Below are 16,833 nucleotides of genomic sequence, written 5' to 3'. Positions count from 1 at the left end.
AACAGACTAACATTGAGATTTCACCTCGTCTTGTTTCCCTCCTTATGTAAGAGAGAGGAAACAGAAGAAGGTATTTGTATGAGTGATGTGCTATCCTCATCCTCCTCCCTCCTCTTCAGCTTCTTTCTGCCTCATTTCCCTTTTTAAGGCCAGTCTAAAATCAGGTGATTGTAACTGTTGCTCTCCAGCTGGAGATGTGGGGTTCTTTGGGTACCTAAGAGATTGTTGCAGTTGAAGATAACAAACTCATGCTCCTTCTCTTCTTTGTTTTTTCTCTTCCCGCTTTATCTTCCAATATTTTGAGCAGATTCATATTCAAAGGACCGAGGACCTTGGATAGTAAAACCAGTGGCCTCTTCTAGGGGGCGGGGCGTCTACTTGATCAACAATGTAAGTACAAGGACTGCAGGCCTGGTGCTGATATGAGCAGGTTGAGTTCCTTCTGCTCTGAGTCCAGCAGTGAGTGGAGGCTGGCTGTGCTGTGTGCTGTCCTTCGGTTGGTCACTCCGCTGGCAGCAGCCTCCTCCCTCACTGGGACACACTTCCTCCATGGCCAAAGCATCATTTGCTAGATGGGTTTTGGGGAAGGCAGGCTTTCGCATCTGCACAGAGCAGTGTCTTTTCAGTTTTCAGCTCCCAGCTCTGAGCTGTCACCCATCAGGCTGCAAGGAGCCGATGTTTTTGCCAGTTTCTTCCTTCTCTCCTGCTCTTCCCTCTTCCTGTTCCTCTGCCTCATCCTTCTTTCCCCTAGAAGCTACTGATGCCTTGAAAACCTCTGTTAAATGTTGTTTTAAAAATTAAGAATAGATAGGGGCATGGATAAATGCTAAGAAGCCATGAACAAGACTCAGGGTTCAGGCTTCAGAACCACAATAATAATAGTAAATAATAACAACACAGATACAAAGTAAATAAAATAAAATGTCAACTCCAGTCTCATTGGATTTCCCATAACATGGTTATTTCATATTTCTTGTTTTCTCAAATTCTTAATTTTATTTGATAACTCCCTATTTTACATTTATCACACCCATATTACTTCTGCCTCCTCTTCCTTCCATAGTCTGACTCTTACGTTTAGTTTTTGCTGTCAGATATTAGAGTTATATAACATTACTAGTTTAATAACTGATTTAGTTTTTTCTCTTTTATAAGTTTATTAAAAATTTAAGCTTAGTAGAAATAGACTACAGCATTAGGATTGTGAAATTTAACCAGTACGTAGGTCCAGACTTAGTTTTATTCCTTCTGGACATTTGGTGGGCACTTTTATCCATTTTTCCTTTACTCTGGGGAAAATATCCTCTTTTTATTTCTGTTTATATTTTCCTTCTTTTTTGTGTATATATTTGGGTGAGGTGTATGCATATAATTGTATGTCATGTGTGTGTGGTTGCATGAGTGTGTGGGGTGGGGGTATATGCACCTATTTGAGGCCCAAGATTGATGTCTGACACCTTTGCTTGCTCTTCTACTGTATTCCCTGAGGCAGGGTCTTTTCGTCACACTCAGAGTTTGCCAGTATTCCTTGCTCTGAGTAGTCCCTGTTTCCACTTTCTAAGGCTGGACTACTCTCAGTCTGGCTGCCAGCTTGGACCTTTGTAGTGGCCTCCTTGGGAATCTTCATTACCTGGTATTTGGGGCTGGGGCTCTCTCTGCTCTGTTTTTTTTTTTTTTTTTTCCCGATCTTATCTATTCCCTGTCTTTAAAGATTTACTTTTTGATCTATTCTGGTTCCTTTTTTTTTTTTTTTTTTTCTAGCTTTTGTTATTATTTCATTCTTTTGAAAATATCCTTTCTGTCTTTCCAGTGAGCTCTGGAAGGGAATGCTGGGATAGATACATTGTGTGTGTGGTCAGTACTCCATCTTAAATTCCCCAGTTATTTTTTTTCACATTGAGCTATTTTCTCTGTGTGCAGAAATGAACTTTCTAAAGTCTTTTACTTTGGAAAGTCCTTAGATTCAGTCTGGATCCAAAACTGTACAGTAAACAAATTATGGCCAGACCTTTCTTACTGGGGAAGGATAGACCTGAATCTGGCAGAGCAGCTATTATAGCATCAGGCTCCAGTCACAAGCCCTGTTACCTGGAGCCCCTTAACCCTGGGTCCCATGTGGCATAAAACATGGTGGTATGCCTTGGCTCTGTCTTGTCTCTGTGACCTTGGCGTAAGGCTCCCATCTGACAGTCTTGCCTTCAGCTCTTTGCCAGGAGCACAGTGTTGTTTGAATTGCATGGACGGCACTCGTTTAGGTTTGGGTTTTAGTTGCCAAATGGAATTGCTATTGAGAGTCAGCTACGGTTCAAGTTTGCTTTTTATTTTCTTAGACATGAGTCAAAGAGAATAGGATCTATTCCCAGTGCTTGTGGGGCTTTTTTTTTTTTTTTTTTCCTTTTGGAATGATCTTTTGCCCCAGTGATTTGTTCTTTTAAAGCTAACATCATAAAGAATAGAAAAGTTAAACTTTTCCTTAATGGAGCTGGGAACCTCTTGCTCCAACTCTTCGCTGAGGCTGAGGCTGAGGCTCATAAAGGGAATGACTCGTCTTCAGGGAATGTACGTTTGGCAGCCTATGTAAGAGTCTCTTTCTCCCTCCCACCTCTCCATGGGCTCAATCCCTTGAGACCCCCTGCATAGATCAAAGTACTTGGCTACACCTTTGCCAGTTCCCCTCCCCACTGGTGAAGCTTTGGAATGAATCTGATTCTTTTAGGTATTTAGTGGAGGTGCCAGACAGAAGCCTGGGAAGATGCCAGCATGCACAAGGGGAACTGGCAGCACGTGATTCTAATGGGAACATATTCCCATTTCACCCAGAAACTGGAATTTTATCGCCTTTTACCCAGACCTACAAACTGCACTGTTAATCCTCTTCTCTCTCCTTAACCATCCCTTTTTTTTCCATACCTGGATCCTTTCCCTGGAATATGTGACCCATTAGCCAACTGGATGAAGTAACTCTTTCCAAGGCTGCTGCCTGCTTTTCTTTCAGGGTTGAGGGGGAGGGAGAGAGAAACACTAAGACAGAGGGTCTGTGCAGAACTTGTAGGAGTTGGGGAGGGACCGTGGCAAGGAGCTGGACATAGAAGTGAGGTTCAAATGAAAACTTCACTCCCTATCTTTTCACAAGCATAGGAGACCTATTAGTAAAATTGCTCTGTAGTAGTCAGAACCTACTGGAAAATATCCACAAAAGCAACTTTTTTTTTTAAACCATAAAGGGAACAGAAAAAAAGGGCAAGAAAAGTGTGACTTTTGTGCAGTCTGGAGGAGAGCATTGTGAGCGCCTGCAGGGGTCGGGGTGGGTGGGGTTGGGTGGGGGGGGGGACTTAGTGGGCTCCTGTCAAGGCTCCTAATGATGTGCTCTTACCTAGAAATGCAGCTAAAGCAACAGAGCTTTTACCTCCAGCTGCTTCAGTAACCTGACTAAATGCCACACTTTCCCAACTTAATAATATTCAAATTGAGGTGGGGGAAGACCTGGTGTTTTCTGATTAAAGTATGGATTTTACTGTTGAGGTCTAATTCACTCACCCTTGTGTTGTTCCTTATCCATGGTTCTGTTAACGTACATCCTGAGATTGTGAAGTTAAAAAGACTGTTAGGTCACACTCTTCATCCTTCTCATGAATATAACCCATATTCTCTTGCTTTTATGTCTTTGCATGTTTTTATCTTATGTTCTCTGTGTTTCTTACTGTTTGGCAGATATTTAAGAAGTGCTGGCTGTGTGCACTTAAAACCTCTCGAGAAATTCTGATGTTTTGTATCTCCTAATTCTTCTGTGTCTTCACTGTAGTTGAGTGCATTGCTCTGGCATGTGGCATGTGGCAGTGAATGATGTTGAGTTGTGGAATGCAGAAGTCAGAACCACATAGATCCTGTTGAGTGTGCAGCAGCAGCAATAACAACTGATATTTCTTCTTGAGACATTTTTGAGAGGATTTCACTACATAGCCCTGCCTGACATGGAACTCACCATGTAGAGCCAGAACTTGAAGAAATTCACCTGCCTCAACCTTTTGTGTGCTGGGAGGTGTGCACTCCTACTTCCAGCACCAACTGATACTTCTTGAGCATTTAACCTGCATCTTCCATTTGAATCCAGATAGAACCAGCTAATAAAATTGATTACCCTTCATAAGAACCCTGTATGACAGTTGCTGTTTTCTTAATAAGTGGTAGAGCCATGATTGTAGCTGAGGTCCAGCTGGTTCCAGGGCATCCACTCTCGACCACAACATGTTTCTACCCTAGAGTAACTTAGCAAGTACTCCATGCTTGAATCTTAAGATCTAGTTAAGAAAGTAAGTATGTGTTCAGTTTCCATAGCAATTCTGAGGCCTGCATTAGCCTTTTACTTTGAGAGGAAATTCTACCTTGAAATGGAAATACTTTTAAATTAGTTAACTGAGGATTAGTGAATAGGAAATACTCTTAAGGATGTCAAAAACTTTTATTACTTGGGCTTTAATATATAATACTAGGCAAAGAAACTGTTTTCAAATGTTCCTTTAGTTTTCGAGCAGTTAGATTTTCTTATGCAGATAGGAATGAGAGGTAAAGACAACTGAGCAAGTACTCAAGTCTTTGAACTGAAGTTTATGTTATGCATAATTTAGTGGCTAGATCTTTTTAGGGAGTAGAAGAGAACAAGTAGAAACGGGCACTAGCTATATCGTGGAGAGAAGCCCTACCATCACAGGGCAACTGGGAACCAGTCATGCACTGCTGTAGTCCACAGGCGTTTCTCAGATGGAACCTACAGCTGGTGCTCAGTTGTAGCCATCGGTGCTGCGTGGCTGTGATTGACTTCATGTCTGGAACACAGCCTGAAGCTGTACTGCTTTTCTAGAGATTACATGCATTCTTACCTACTGGATGACTTGGAATGGAGATAGTACTTGTCATAGACTTATCAAGTGGGATGGGTGATTGAATTCATTAGGGATGAATGAATATTGATGCTGTTGTGTTCATAGGCTACATAGAGATGCTATAAAAGCCGTGGTCTAACTTTGAGATGACAGCAGTGGTATTTAGGCTAGAAAATGTCGTGTTTCAGACTTTTGGATTTGGGGAACAGTTATTTTGTGCCAGAATTTGGGGAGTTCTGTAAACAGTGCTTGAAAGTGAAACCTCTGAGACACTGACCAGGCTCCAGTGCTTCACTGGTGCGTACACTATAGTGCTTACAGCTCTGTGGCAGAGCAGGTCCCCACCACTCATCTGTAGAATGTGGACGGTGGTATATCTGCCCCTGGGGTTGGGTGGGGATAAAATAATACTTGGGACATGCTTAGAATAGCTCTTGGCACATGGTAAGTGCTCAGTACCTCTATTAAATTGTAATTATTTCTGCAAATGTTGCTAGTCATTTCCAAGCAGCTACTATAGTTAGTCTCATAATTGCTATTGTTACCGTTTACAGTTAGGAGCCCCTTCCCTTCTGGGTTGATTCAGAGCTGATTGTTCTGTTTAATTACACATGCAGTTGCTCTGTTTGAGGGTTTTTTTTTTGGGGGGGGGGGTTGGTTTTTTGTTTTTTTGTTTTGTTTTGTTTTAATCTTACTGCTTTCTCTGTGTGGAGTCTGCAGTAATTGCCTGCTTTCCACCATATTCCCTTGCTAATTCAAATTGCTCTGCCAGAGGGCTCCCTCCCTTCTAGTTCTCCCCCACCCCTTTGAGCTAGTTCCTAGTTACAGCTTTTAGCCTCAGACCTGGGAATCTGCCTTTCTCCTTTCTCTAGGTCTTTGCACGTGGCAGTGGCCTTCTTTCCCCAGCACATACATGCCTGAGGCTCTCACTGCTTGCTTCAGTGTCTGCTCCTCTTCTGACCAGAGCTGGCCTTTCCTTCACAGCCCTGCAGACTGGCCCTTTTGGCAGCTTGACATCTTATGTTTGTGGAACTGCCGCTCTGTGTCCCTTTAGAGTCTACGTGTTGCTGTTCTAACCCGAAACAGTAAACCCTTTGGGGGAAAGGAGCTGCTGACTCTGAAGTTCCGTGAGGGCACAGATGTATCTGTTTTCTTCATCACTGCGTGCTCAGTGCTTTACACATGGGCGGCAGTACCCACTACTTCTTATATAAACAACTTTTTCCCATTGGTGAGATCTTTAAACAGTCTAATTCAGTTTTTACACACACTTGCTTAGCAAGTGCCTTATGTGAATCAAGCACCCCCTCCATCTCACTGGGAATGCTAGACTGCATCGTGCATCTTTGACTTTCCAGAACAACTTAATGAGAGGTGCGTTGGGAAGAATGTAGTGTTTTAAAACTTCCATTAGTCTTTGTATTTTAAAAGAAGCAACTTCGTAATTTTTAAGAAGCTCTTATTTTCTTGGCAAATAACTTTTATACATGCATATAAATCTTGAAAGCTATTTAACTGCATTTATTATGAGACGTGCTGTGTAAATTTATTTTTTTCCCATTGTAATTGGGTACCCACAGTGGTATGTCCTCTGGCCAGTTGAATATTACAGATTTTTCCATAGTATCTTTTTTTTTTTTTTTTTTTAAGGTAAAGAACTTTCCCCACCCCCAACTACATATTTTAGGTTTTCTCCCTTTTCATTCCCATCTGTTTACTCAACAGCCAAACCAGATCTCCCTGGAAGAGAACATCTTGGTCTCCCGTTACATTAACAACCCCCTACTCATAGATGGTGAGTTGTGATCGACTCTTCCCTAGATTGGGCTGGATCTTGCTGAACTTTGTAACCTCTTCATAGTCTTCTCTAGTAAATCTTTGAAAGCTGCTCTGACATTTTTGGCACCCATTGTTTTAGACATGAGGAAACTGAAATTAGTTGATAACAGGGGAGAGATATTGCTCATATAGGCACACAAAAAATGCACACATACATACATGCATGCATGTACATACTCTAAAAACTGTTGCAATATTATCTGAAACAAATAAATGAAATATCTGAAAGCTATGCTGTTTATTGCTCTATTTGGTGGTGGGACCTGGGAAAATGGAGCCAGTAATTGAGGATCACTAAAGTTGCATGCAGTAGCCAACTTTATTCAGAGCATCAGATGATTTATACTTTTAAGGGTTAAGAGGAATCACATCAGTAAAGTGTTAGAGGCACAAAGGCAAACTGCATGTGGCAAAAATGTGTTTTTCCTTAGAAGCATATAAACAACTAATAATAAGCAGTTGTAATTTGAAGTAAATTCACTCCAATCTGCTACACCTGGAAGGGGTACAAAGCATGATATAAGAACATTTCCATGATTTTGAAGAAACTAAGGTCACAAGACTCTTGGTTTCTTGGCACTTTCTCATAACCACTCAGAAATCTTCACATGACTCCATTCTTGGAATCGTGTTTGGGCCATGTTAGGACACCATACTGTGTGTATTTAGTGACTATACTGCATACCATTGTATGATCGATTACTTAGTCTCAAAATACAAGATGTGTGCAATGTGTGTTTTATGCGATAAGAATTGTTCATTCTCTCATAGCTCCTGGTTGTGTTGTCCCGTTCTTTGTAACAGAAAACAGATGAAATTAGTTTTTCTTGTGACTCCCAACTTTCTTCCTAGATTTCAAGTTTGACGTTCGCCTCTATGTGCTTGTGACTTCCTATGACCCCCTTGTCATCTATCTCTATGAGGAAGGACTGGCTAGGTAAGAGGCCTTCTTGGTTGGAGGGATTGGCTGCATATGATAGAGTGGATCTATTAAAAAAGATGTCTAAGACCAGGCTGCTTCTTTCTGTTAGGTTCAACTCAGGGAACTAGAGTGTGGGCTCGCCCAGGTGGGCTTCAAATGACAGAAAGCAGTCTTGGTACTCTACAGCTTCACCTGCAGGTCTGCATAAGTTGGAAAGGCCACTGGGTAGTTTCATGCACTGAAGGTTCTTATGAAGGCCCTAGTATATTAAAAAAAAAAGTTGTAATTTTTTTCAGAGTAGATCTAGAAGGGAAGTAAGTCACATTTAATTACTTGTCATATACCAGGTCCTTATGTTAATCCTTGCAACTGCAATACCTGCTGCCTTTTCTGCAGCAGAAGAAAGGGATTTGCATATTGGAGTGGGTAGTGGTGTCTGAGTTCTCCTAATGGGGTAGTGGGTAAGGACTGGAGCTCATTGAATGGTCGTGTTTTCTTATATTCATGGCATATTCGTGGCTTTCACCCCTTAATATACAAGTCATCTACTTTGCTGTGGTCATGAGTACAGTCTTATTGTGATGCTTAGTAGGTTTTAGGGTACTGCCTGTCAACAGAATTAAGTTAAATTATAATAACTTGGAATTTTGTCTTCCATACCCACAAAGACTTATAGGTAACAGTTTCGATAACTCTTTTAAGCTATTTTAAAAAATATGTAACTTTCTTGTATTCTTTTCCCTTACTTTTTTTTTTTTTTTTTAAATCAGCTAGTTTTCTCTGCAGTTCTCCTGTGTCATGGCATTGATGGGATAGTTTGTAGCAGTCTAAGAGGGTTCTTTGCATCTGTGTGCAGACATAATAAGCTGAAAGTCACAGTCTGTGCATGTTTCTGACTTTAGAAAATTCATTTTGAAATTGGAGACTACATGAATAAAATAAGGCTGGCCATTTGTGTTTATGTGACAAAGAAAACAGATGACTCCCTGTCCTTCCAGAGTTTCTCCAATACCTGTTTATGGATAGTGGCTTTGACAAGCCATACTGTACTGTAGCAGTTGAGTTTTCTGCTTCTCATTTGTTTTGGAGTCAAGTGAGGGGACTAACCTAAGCTTCTGGCTGGCTGAGTCATGTCTTCCCTTCACCTCTAGGTGGCAATGACAGCTTTTATAAGTTCTGTCATATTCTTAACTAAGATTTATGAGTTGGAGCCCTGAGAACACTGGAGGCTACTGAAACTCCATAGTCCTGGCCTCTTGTCCCTTGAAAACTTAAGAAGGAGAAAAATAAAACATTTCCCAGTTGTTGAATGAAGGCCTGGACCAGCATCTCACATCACATGAACTATTTGCTCTAATTGGATTGTCATAGGGAAGACATTTTCTAAAGCATTTATGGATATGAGTTTCTGTACTTGGAAGTATACATAGAAAGAAGACAAATATAAATTGAAAAAAAAAGAGCCTACTTTCTATATTATCTGGAACAGAGAGAAGGTAAAATATTTGTACTTCTTCTGGGGCAGAGGGTGCTGTGGACTTTGGTTTTATAGTTGGAGGCTTCTGAGCTTCTCCTCTCTTGTGCAGAGCATCCTCCTTATCCTTCCTCCCTCATCTGTGTGCAACCTGTGGCCTGGTCCTGCTTGGTTTTCTGACCCAGAGAAGGTTATTCATGACACTGTTTCTCAAGGGTCATCTATTTTGTATCATATTCTAAAGATGTTTCACCTGCAGTACTAGTAGCCCTCACGCTGAGTAACAAAGTTTACATAGTTTTTGTGTCTTTATGATCTATATGCTCAAAAAAACAAGATCAATACTAGCATTCATTACGGTTTGCTACAGATAAACAAATACCTTGGCTACATGTTGCATTAGATGTCAGAAGCTACCAATTTAGTGACAGTTGTCTTGCTTCCAGCAGGAAGTAGCATGTACATATGCATACATGCACATATTTATATGGTCAGTGGATACCCTTTCTTACTGTTAGGAAAATAGCTTCTTAAGGACTCAGTCCACATTGATCCAAAAAAGGGAAAAAAAAAACCAAAAACATTTTCAAGTCTTTGGTGGGTTTATCTGAAACCTAGGTGGATATGAAATCTTTCTTGAAGGCATATACGTGCTGTTTGCCCAGGTATACAAGGCACACTGTTCTGTGTGGGTTCTTCAGTGTGCCTAAATAGTCACTGTTTATCTTGGCATTCACTTGCCTTTCAGCCCTCAGAGTGCACTCAGCTGTGTCATTACGTCCAGCATCCGTCTGCAGCTCCTCCGCACCTGCAGCTTCTGCTAATCTTGGGTCACGTGTGTTTTGTGTAGCCATAACTGAAGGTAATCAGTTTGGGATGAGATCACCAGGTTGCTTTACTTTGAGACTAGAAGGTAAACCATAATCTTTCCTAAAGAGACAGACCTAGAGGCAAAAATAATTAGTTTCCTTCTTTAGACTTTTATACCCTGTCATTTCTGTTGGGAGCTTCAGGTTAATGCTAGGAGACTGAAAGTTCACATTACAGAGTTCACTGCAGTGTGAAATAGGTTATTCTGTGTCAATTCCTTTCCCCGTTAAACCTTTTCCAGAAAAAGACTTTAGTTTCACTGTAAGTTAATGCTTTCATTTGTCTTTGTTTTAGTCACACAAAAAGCTCTGTTTATTTTATGTGTAGAAGTGTTTGCCTGCATATATGTAAGTACTCTAAATGTGTGCAGTACATGCAGAGGCCAGAGGAGGGTATTGGGTCCTCTTGAACTTAGAAATGGTCTGAACTGTCATGTGGGTGCTAGGAACAGAACCCAGATCCTTAACAAGTACTGTTAACCCCTGAACCATCTTTCCAGCTCCTTCTCACTGTTTCTTATATGTGAGTAAATTATTGAAGAGACACTAAAATGAAAATTGCCTATGTGGCACTTGAGGCAGCTGTCTTATGGTCCTGGTAGTAGTGCTTCTGCTTTGTATGCTGCCGTGGTTTTCATGGGGAGGTTCCTGCTGTAGTAGAGTTTTGTTAGTAGGAAGGAGACAGCAAGTTTCCAGAGATAGGGTTATTATTTTCACCAAAATGGTGGTGATCGATTTTTTTGTGTGTGTGTGTGTGAAAAATAGAATCCAAAGACACTTTGTTTTGGATTCTACAACTGTCGGAGGATCCAATCTGGGATATAAGTGATCTGAGAAAGTCCCTTTTGAGACAAAGTTAATAGCCAAATTTGCACTGAAACAAGAATTTATTTTTAATTAAAAAGATACTGAGTTGTCAATGTCTCAACCAAAGGTAGCCCCAGCTCATGAAAGTGTCCAAGGGGAGTTCTCAGAGTTGCACCCAGGTCAAAATAGTGGGAAAAGACTGAAAAGACCCCTCTAGCATAGCCCTCCCCAGCCTTATTACCCAACGGAAATGCAGAAAAGACCCCAGATCATTTTGTAATGCCTTTCTTTCCTCCCCCAACTCTGGGCCCTTCTTCAGTAGCTTCGCTTGCTAATTAACCCCGGCTCCGGGGGGATATTTACCTTTTCTGTGCTAGATTCCTGTGGTTTTGAAAGAATTCAGGTACTTGCTGATTGCCAAGGAATTCAGATTACCTCACAGGCTGCACACTGTCCAGAATCTGCCACAGCAGCAAGTAGGAGGAAGAGATACCAGCGACAGGGAGAAGTCCTTCCTAGCCTGACTGTCACTCTCCCTGGCAGGCCTTTGCTGTTTGTGAAGTTTGAGTCATTTCTGGCTCTGAGGGCAGAGGATCAGGCTGGTAATCCCTTCCCAGACGCTGTGCAGGGCGCTGCCCAGTCACTGCAGCATTTTGGCAGTTTCTCTGCTGCAGCTGGTTGACAGCAGATCAGAGCTCTGGGCCTTGGGCCGCCTGTTCTCTTCCATCAGATTTTTCTAGGTCAGGCCAGGATGAAACCCAGTGGCTTCTGGCAAGGGTGCCTGAGATGAAGTCTCATTGCCTGTGACCCTCTCCCCAGGAAGCTCTACACGCTAAAGATAACTCAGGTGCTACTACTGTGATCTCCTTTCTTTGTGCATTTGTTCTGAATGTAGAAGTTATATCTACCAAATTGAGTACTTAACTCTTCTACATCTAGGCTCCGTGATGCCGACTGACTGTAAGAGTATACACTATCAGGTTCTTCAGGCCATGTCACAGTTTGTACATGGAAGAAGAGTTAGTAAGATCTCACAGACTTTGTGCTTGCTTCCCCCTTTTGCTTCTGTATTGATAAAAGTCTTGAAACATGCAGCTTAGGAGCACTGTGCAGCACCATTTATAAATCCCACTGCAGATGTGGCCTGATTATCATTGAGTCATGTTCAACATGGCTGTCATCACTTTCTTACCATCTAGGGGATCTTGGTAGGTTTTTTTCCCCCTTTCCCTCTGTTAAAGAATTAAAAGTCAGGAAAAACAAACAAACAAACAAACACTACTTCAAATATCAAGTACAAGTAACAGCAGAGAAAGATGTCAAGACAGACAATAGAATAAGTTAGTTAAAAGAAAGGCTTTTATTAGGGGTGAGGAAACACAGAGCAAGGCACATTCAGAGAAAGACCCTGCAGAGCAGAATGGAGACCTGGGAAGCTAAAGCCTGGTCTTTCTGGCTGGGGATTTACTGGTCTTTGAGGGGTCTTCAAAGGGTCTTCCTCCCTGAGTTTAGGGTTGGTCAGTTTGAATGAAGAGAGCCTGATAGATCGGCAATTTTGGGGTAAACGTGTCCTGATCTGGCCTTGACCTTGTAGGACCTTGTCAAACTGGTCCACAGGCTGTCTGGCTCTAGTGGCTGGAGGAAAAGCCTGTGGGCCTTTGTGTGTGATCAGAAATAAGAGGAGGAAACTGGATGTTTGCTCTCTTTGTTTCCTCATCATGGCCCCTCTTCCTGTTTGTCTGCCTGTCATGATCTGGCTGACTCTAGTCACTCAGTTGAAAATAGCATCAGTTGAAAGTACATTTTACAAAGATATTATTTTTCTTTCATGTACATTAAGTGTTTTACTTGTGTAAGTGTACTACATACATATATTGCTGGAAGAGGCTAGAAGAAAGATTCTGGAGTTATAGGTGGTTGTGAGCTGCCACATGGGTGCTGAGGACTGAAGGCAGGTTCCCTGGAAGAGCAGCCAGTGCTCTTTATTGCTGAGCTCCTAATGTCTTCCTAATGTTAGCTCAGCAGTACGGTTTACTATTGTGTATTGGTTGTCGCCCTCCTGACAGTGTGGGCGACTGTCTACAGCTTGCTCTGCTGCTCAGGGTACAAGACAAAACCCGTGCAGATTGGTGGAGTGGGAGAGGATCAACATCCAGAACTCAAAGTGTAGTTTCTTCAGTATGCAGATTGTTCCTACACCATCGTAAAGCAGAACACTTGTGAGTTAGACTATTGTAAGTCAAGGCCTGTTGTATGTCTTCTTATCATTGAAGCCTTTTCTTCAGTCACACTCTTGGGGTTCAGAGAAATCATGACTACTGTCCTGCTTCCAAGTGAGAAACATCAGTAAACAGAAACTATAGCTTTTAAGACTTCATTTTAAAAAGAAAGATAATCTATATTTGTTTTTAAATTGATTTTAAAAAATTGACATATATTTCTTTTGTTATTTGTTAACTTTAAAATAAGAGTCCAGAGTTCGATTATCTAAGAAAGTAAGACCCCATTTTTTTCTTGGCATAAAGGTCAAGGCTATAAAATTCTGTTGTGTGGGCTTTTTAAATCTTAAATTTTAAAAGTTACGTTTAAATTTTAAAAGTTCTGTTTCTGTGCCTATACATCACAGCACATATGGAAGTCAGAGGACAACTTGTGGGAATTAGTTCTCTCCTCCTTCTGTGTGGATCCCAGGAAACTTAACTCAGACCTTCGGGCTTGGTGACAAGTGCCTTTTCCTGTTCCTGTTGAGCCATCTTGAGGGCCCAATGTACCTCCCAACCCCCATAGCACTCACTTTTCATTTTAATTGAAGATAGTTTTTTATACAATGTATTCTGATCACGGTTTCCCCACTTTCTCTCTTCCCAGATCCTCCCCATCTCCCACCTGTCCAACTGTACCCATTCTTTCTCTTTAGAAAACAAAAGAAATGAATTAAAAAAACAGACCAGTATTAATCAATATCGAAGAAAAATCATGAGAAACACATATACAAAGTTCATAAAAACACAAAATTGGAAGCCATAGTATACAAGCATAAGACCAGGAAGGCAAAAAAAAAAAAAAAAAAAAAAAAAAAATTCAAACAAAGCAATGTAAGACCAAAAAAAAAAAAAAAAAAAAAAGAATTTACAAAAATTACTATTGAGTTTGTTTTCTATAGGCTATCTGTTGGGCACAGAGCCTGCTTCTGAAGTGTGTGTATACACTGTGAAACTTCATTGGAGGGCAACTCCATTAAATCTTGATCTCTTTTAAAAGGGAGGTTAAGGACTTAGCTCACTATATGACATTGAGCTGAGCTAGGATGATTTGCAGATTTGATCCTGAATTATCTAGAAAATTATTGATTCCTCTGGCTTGTTAGTAGAGAAATTGTGTTGAAATTTTCAGGTTTGAATAGGTTGAAGTATTATAGTGTTCTCCTGTGGGGTGGGACCTCTTCGGAGGCTGGCTGACTCTTTTACAGGGATTGTGTATCAAATATTTACATTATAATTGATAACAGTAGCAAAATTGCATGAAGTAGCAATGAAAATAATTTTATGGTTAGGATCACCATAACTGGAGGAAGTGTATTGAAGGGTTATAGCATTAGGAAGGTTGAGAACCACTGCTCTAACACAAAGGTCACAAGCCTAAATGCTTCATGGTGGCCACTGAGAACGGGAGAGCATTGTCCTGTCTAAAGACACTTGTGCTGTACAGTGCTTGCCAGCCACCAGCAGTGGAATGACTAGGTCTTTTGTTGTTCTAAACTTCATGAGGAACTTACTACTTTCCTCTAACACATTGAATTTTGAAACCATCTAGACCTGTGAAATAGCTATCCTAGTAGTGTGAAGAGTCATGTTTTACTGTCAGCTTTACCAAACTGTCCTACTAAATTCTTTTTAACCAGAGGACCCCATCAAAGATGGTGGTTTGGTTCAATTGTTGAGTCTCTTCAGACTCCAGTCTGGAGCAGCTCCACAACGTTTCTGTGACTTCATGACCTCAGTGTTTTGGAAAATGACAGGTCATTTTCCAAATTGTCCTTCAATTTGGATTTGTCTGTATTTTCTCATGATTAAACTTTGGCTATTCATTTGGGGTCAGAATACCACAGAAGTGATGGTAAATTCTCATTTTGGGATATTTGATGGCACATGCTAATTATTTAGTATTTGATTAGAGGTTGTGCCTACCAGAGTCCTCCATTGTAAATTGACTTTATCTTCTCTCTGTGATTTCCAAGAATTATGAGGAGGTAGTTGAAAACCATGTAAAACCTCATTCCTTGTCTCATTTTTTGCCAGTATCTTTTGTAGCTATTGATGTTTATTGCTTAAGTGAATTATTACAGCAATGACTACTAGATGATGATTTTCAAATTCCACTATCCTTTTATTTGCATTATTTTGTATTTTACTTAAAGGAAAAGTTTTCTCTTCCTATTATATATTGATTTGCTTATTAACATAGACTGAAATATTTCTATTTTACTTGGTTACTGTTTTGTTGTCATACTGTTTGTCCCAGCTTTAGCCAGTAAAGGAGCCCGTTTACACTGATGTTTGTGTCCTTTTGACATGTCTCCATCATTCTTTGAGTATCAGACGTTCTAGGCTCTTCTTGTTCTGACCCTGCCCTGGAGTCAGTTATGTCTCTAAGGACCACTGATTACTTGGTCATGGAGAATTGCATTTAGAGTTGAAGGTTTGAAAACTTGATGATCTCATTGCTCTGGGGCTTGCAGGACAGAGACTTGGGAAGCATGTATATGTCATATATTCATATGTCATATGTGTACCTGCCTTCATTTCTACATTTGTTTATCCGGAAATGGGCTTATAATAGCACTTCTAATTCTTCAGAGTTCAGAGTATAAACTTGCTTTTATCTTTTACATATTTTTATTTCTCTATTCTAACAGAAAAAGCTATCTCCCATAATCTTTAACATTTTTATTTTATTTTGTTTTTCGAGAGGGTTTCTTTGTGTAGCTCTGGATGTCCTGGAACTCACTATGGAGACCATGTTAGCCTCCAACTCAGATCCACTTGCCTCTGCCTCCCAAGTGCTGGGGTTAAAGGCGTGCACCACCACTGCCAGGCTTTTAACACGTTTATTATTTACTCACTCAGTTTTCTTGATTGTAGCCAATCTCTTGGCTCCCCACTCAGAAGCTCTCCAGTCTATAGATTTAGTGCCCTTGGGGCTATTGCTGTGCCAAGATAACCTCATATATTTCCCAGGGATTGCTTCTTAGCCTGTACAATGTCTTCCTTATAGGGCTGCAAGAAGGTAGTTAGCCAAGTCATTCATGTTAAAAGCAAAAACAAAGAAAAATCATCCCAAACTAAACTTGTAGGTTACCAAGGTCATTACCTGGACTAGTAGACCAGGTGTGAGAGCTGTGTGACTTCTCATCTAGGCATCAAGAAGGCAGTGGTCATCAGAGGGGAATGTGGCTGTTTAACCCAAATTCACAAGAGCTCCGAGATCTAGCTGGCTAAGCTCAGCCTTCCTTCTGTATGGTCTTGTATTGTTCTTTGGGCTGAGGGACAATAGAGTCAGGGCTGTTTGCTGTTACGCTTCTCTTCACCCTCGATTCTTTCATCTTGTCCTAGACCCAGTAGAAGCCTACTCCATGACATTTGCAATATTGTCCATGCTGGGTTTTAGAATCAGATACTCTAGTGACAGGAAGATGAAGAAGAAGAAAAATGATTTGTAGAAATCAACCTTCTTGAAAAGCATGTGGGGTCCAAATGCATGGAAGCCCAGATCCATCTCACTAGGTTTTTCATGTTGACCAGGTGGAGTCACGTATGCAGAGTTAGACAAGAGGAGATCCCTCCTTTCCTTACCAAAACATTCTCTCCCTCATGCTTAATACTTGTTGAGGAAGATGATGGCAAGTGATACGTTACCATGAGCTAATGTCTGTTGGAGCTAGGAGTCTTGGATCTTGCCTGGTCCCTCTGCATTTCATTCAGAGAGACTTCAGAGAGTGATTCTCCCACCTGCTCTGAGAATCACTCTCTATATGAAGATTGG

General features: G+C 40.9%; 1 protein-coding gene across 15 annotated transcripts in view; it reads left to right on the top strand.

The window, feature by feature from the left end:
* Ttll5 (tubulin tyrosine ligase like 5) overlaps window positions 1-16,833 on the top strand; it is a 235,626-nt gene that overhangs the window by 30,339 nt on the left and 188,454 nt on the right. For 12 of the 15 annotated variants that reach the window (XM_076921612.1, XM_076921610.1, XM_076921611.1 and 9 more), the window contains 3 exons: window positions 308-390; window positions 6,606-6,675; window positions 7,572-7,656. The exons of 1 other annotated variant lie outside the window; for it this stretch is intronic. In XM_076921612.1, the coding sequence (XP_076777727.1) occupies window positions 308-390; window positions 6,606-6,675; window positions 7,572-7,656 (238 nt within the window). Of the gene's footprint in view, window positions 1-307; window positions 391-6,605; window positions 6,676-7,571; window positions 7,657-16,833 lie in introns of those variants that run through there. 2 more of the 15 variants (XM_076921617.1, XM_076921618.1) reach the window with 2 other exon arrangements.

The sequence above is a fragment of the Arvicanthis niloticus genome, chromosome 23 (assembly GCF_011762505.2).
Source record: "Arvicanthis niloticus isolate mArvNil1 chromosome 23, mArvNil1.pat.X, whole genome shotgun sequence".
NCBI lineage: Eukaryota > Metazoa > Chordata > Mammalia > Rodentia > Muridae > Arvicanthis > Arvicanthis niloticus.
The sequence above is the reverse complement of the archived record's forward strand: the minus strand, read 5'-3'. Positions and strand labels throughout refer to the sequence as shown.